General features: G+C 62.5%; 1 protein-coding gene across 1 annotated transcript in view; it reads right to left on the reverse strand.

Moving 5' to 3' along the window:
• Positions 1 to 6: 6 nt before the first annotated feature.
• The window catches only part of YIF1B (Yip1 interacting factor homolog B, membrane trafficking protein), a 7,104-nt gene continuing 4,228 nt past the window's right edge, over positions 7 to 2,882 (reverse strand). The window contains exons 2-7 of the mRNA XM_015407647.1: positions 2,667 to 2,771; positions 1,998 to 2,076; positions 1,761 to 1,818; positions 1,059 to 1,214; positions 799 to 892; positions 7 to 627 (exon numbers count right to left, since the gene is read on the reverse strand). Of these exons, the coding sequence (XP_015263133.1) occupies positions 472 to 627; positions 799 to 892; positions 1,059 to 1,214; positions 1,761 to 1,818; positions 1,998 to 2,076; positions 2,667 to 2,771 (648 nt within the window). The 3' untranslated portion in view covers positions 7 to 471. The remainder of the gene's footprint in view (positions 628 to 798; positions 893 to 1,058; positions 1,215 to 1,760; positions 1,819 to 1,997; positions 2,077 to 2,666; positions 2,772 to 2,882) is intronic.

Below are 2,882 nucleotides of genomic sequence, written 5' to 3' on the forward strand. Positions count from 1 at the left end.
GGGGGGGGGGTTGTGCTTTATTTGCTTGATGTCTGAACACAAGTCACCCACCTGGCAGCATCCAAACGGGTGGGGTTTAACAGAAAAGCAAGCACCGGTGGGTGGATCCCTTTCACAGTAATACTGACACACAAACTAGCAAGAACGTAAACAGACACTGGGAGGCAGCTGGGCACCTACCAGATATGATCCAGCCTGGGCCACGGGGGCAGCTGAGGGGTCCCAGCCAGAGGGACAGGGGAAAAGCAGACAGCCACAGCGCAGGGCACCCCACTCCCCTTGCCCCGGGAAGGGAGTGGAGGAAGAGGCTTGCTGCTGCCGCCGCCGCCCTGTGTGTCTGCCTCCTGCCCGGCCCACTGACACACACACACACACCCCACGCACTCAGGGTCCGGTTGGAGGTGGGCTGTCCCGTCGATTTCCAGCGGCCGCTGCCTCCTAGCTGGAGCGGCGCCAGGCTCCGCTTGACCGTCAGCGGACGAGGTGGAAAGTGAGCCAGTACATGAAAACGGGCTGCAGGCCGGCCACAGCCATGGTCAGGTACATGCGGAGCTGGTTCTTGGCCCCCCGCACTGGCACTCCTTCGGCGGCCGCCTCGGACAGGATCTTCAGGCGCAGGGTCCGGATCTGGGGCAGGGAGGGACAGGGGCTAAGGACAGGCCCGGGGCCAGGACCAGCCAAAGGTGTGGTGGGGACCTTTGGGCTGCCACGGCGGGCAGGGAAGACTGGGGGGGGGGAGGAGGAGGAGCTGCCAGCTCCCGCCAAACCCTGAACCCTCCAGGCCCAGCCAGCTCTTACCATGAAGACGAAGATGGACAGGCAGCACCAGCTCAGCAGCAGGAAGTAGCCCGTCTTCCCAAAAAGCAGCCCAGCCACAAGGCCCACAATCATCCTGGCATGGGAAGAAAGGGGTGGTGGTGGTGGTGGTGGTCAGGGAGCACCTTCGGCCACCGATCCCCCCAGCCCCCCACCCCCGGCATCCGCTCAGAACGGGCAGTGGGGCAGCCACCCCTCCCTCTGGAACAGGCTGTGCCTGGGCCGCTGGGATCTCCACTCACCCCACGTATTTGTACCCTGAGAAAGCGACCAAATCGATGGTGGTCAAATCGGTGTTGACTGTCACGAGGTAGAGGCTCAGGAGGACGGCCAAGACTTCCACGATTAGCCAGGCCAAGGCTGAGCTGGCTTGCAGGCCCAGCAGGTCGGGGGAGAACCTGCACGGGGAGGAGAAGAAGAAGAAGAGATTGGATCTATACCCCATGGCCCTTCACTACCCAAGGGAGTCTCAGAGCGGCTGACAAACTCCTTCCCCTCCCCACCACAGACACCCTGTGAGTTAGGTGGGGCTGAGGGAGCTCTTGACAGAAACGGCTGTTTTTCAAGGACAGCTCTTGCCAGAACTATGCCTTGCCCAAGGTCACACCAGCAGGTGCAAGTGGAAGAGGAGTGGGGAATCAAACCTGGTTCTCCCAGATTAGAGTCCGTGCACTTATCCCACTACACCAAATGGGGAGGGAGCGGGAGGCGTGAAGTGAGGCTGCCTCGCCCTTGTGCGACACGGAGGGAGCCCGGCCCAGGCAGACGCGACTCCTGGGAGTGAAAGCGGGGCACAGGGATCTGGCCCAGCACCGCCATGGGGAGGGCTTGGAGCCCCTGAGCATCAGACAGGCCTGGCCCTTCCCCTCTCCCATGGGTCCCCGGGCCTTTGCTCCCAACAGAGAGGATTATGGGAGTACCCTCAGAGTCAACCGTTCTCTCACCTGTTCTGCGTTCCCAGGGCCAGCCCTGCCACCAGGATGTAGGTGATGAATGCCATGACTGTGGGGGAACAACGGGCATTAGCCACACCTCAGCAGGCAAGCAAGCAAGAGGCCTACGTCCGCCGGCAGCCATGCTAAACAAGCCTCTTTTGGGAGGTGGGTGGCTGGCATGCGGAAGTAGGTGCCAGCAGCCGCCCCCAGCCTGCCCCGTAGTCTGGGGAATGGAATGGGAAGCACCTGGAATGTAGAGGTCCGGGGCATTGATGTCAAAGCGGGGGGCCACGGGTGTGTCCTGCTGGTACTGCACCTGCCAATCCTGCCAGAGGGGACACACGCGTAAGCACAGAAACACGGAGCTGGAGGGGGACCCCAAAGGGTCATCTAGTCCAGCCCCCTGCACAACATAAGAAATTCACAGCTCCTCACTCTCCCAGTGACCCCCACTCCCTCCCTGGCACACAGGTCTCCCTCAGTGTTCCCTCTAAGCTGAGTGAGTGTGAGCTAGCACACAGCTTTTTAGCCTCTGGCTCCCATGTTTTTGTCTTAGCTCGGGAAGGATGGGGCTCCAGAGCAAACTTAATTTCTGCAGCGCCCAAATGGCTCGCTCGCAACTTCAGTGCCCGTAGCTCATAGAGTAGGGTTTTTGCTCACAAGACTCCACAGCTTAGAAGGAGCATTGGTCTCCCCTCAGCAACCCTGCGGGGTAGCTGAGGCTCAGAGAAGCAGTGCCCGGCCCCTGCAGGGGCTTGCTCCCGGGGCCCTCTCTCCCTGGCCCCGCTCCGAGAGAACAGGAGGGTCAGCCACCCACTCGCCCACCTGCCCTCCGCCCAGAGGCTCCGCAAAGATGCCCTGGGGAGCTGCTGGGCTCGGGAGGCCCTTGGAGTACGCCCCCCTCCCGGAGCTCACCCGGTGCAGGAAGGGGAAGAGGAGGAGGCCGAGCTTCCTGCCCACGTAGAGGGTGTCCACGGCGAAGTAGTACTTCAGCTTGGTCACGGGGATGAAGCGGTCGATCTGGAGGGTGGGGGGAGGGAGAGAAGAGAGGCGAGGGGGAGGTCAGGGGTCACCACGCCACCTGGGGAGGGGGGAGAGGGGCGTGACCAAGGGCTCCCCCGCCCCGCCCCG

Source organism: Gekko japonicus, unplaced genomic scaffold, assembly GCF_001447785.1.
Source record: "Gekko japonicus isolate JY-2015 unplaced genomic scaffold, Gekko_japonicus_V1.1 scaffold1471, whole genome shotgun sequence".
Classification (NCBI taxonomy): Eukaryota; Metazoa; Chordata; class Lepidosauria; order Squamata; family Gekkonidae; genus Gekko; species Gekko japonicus.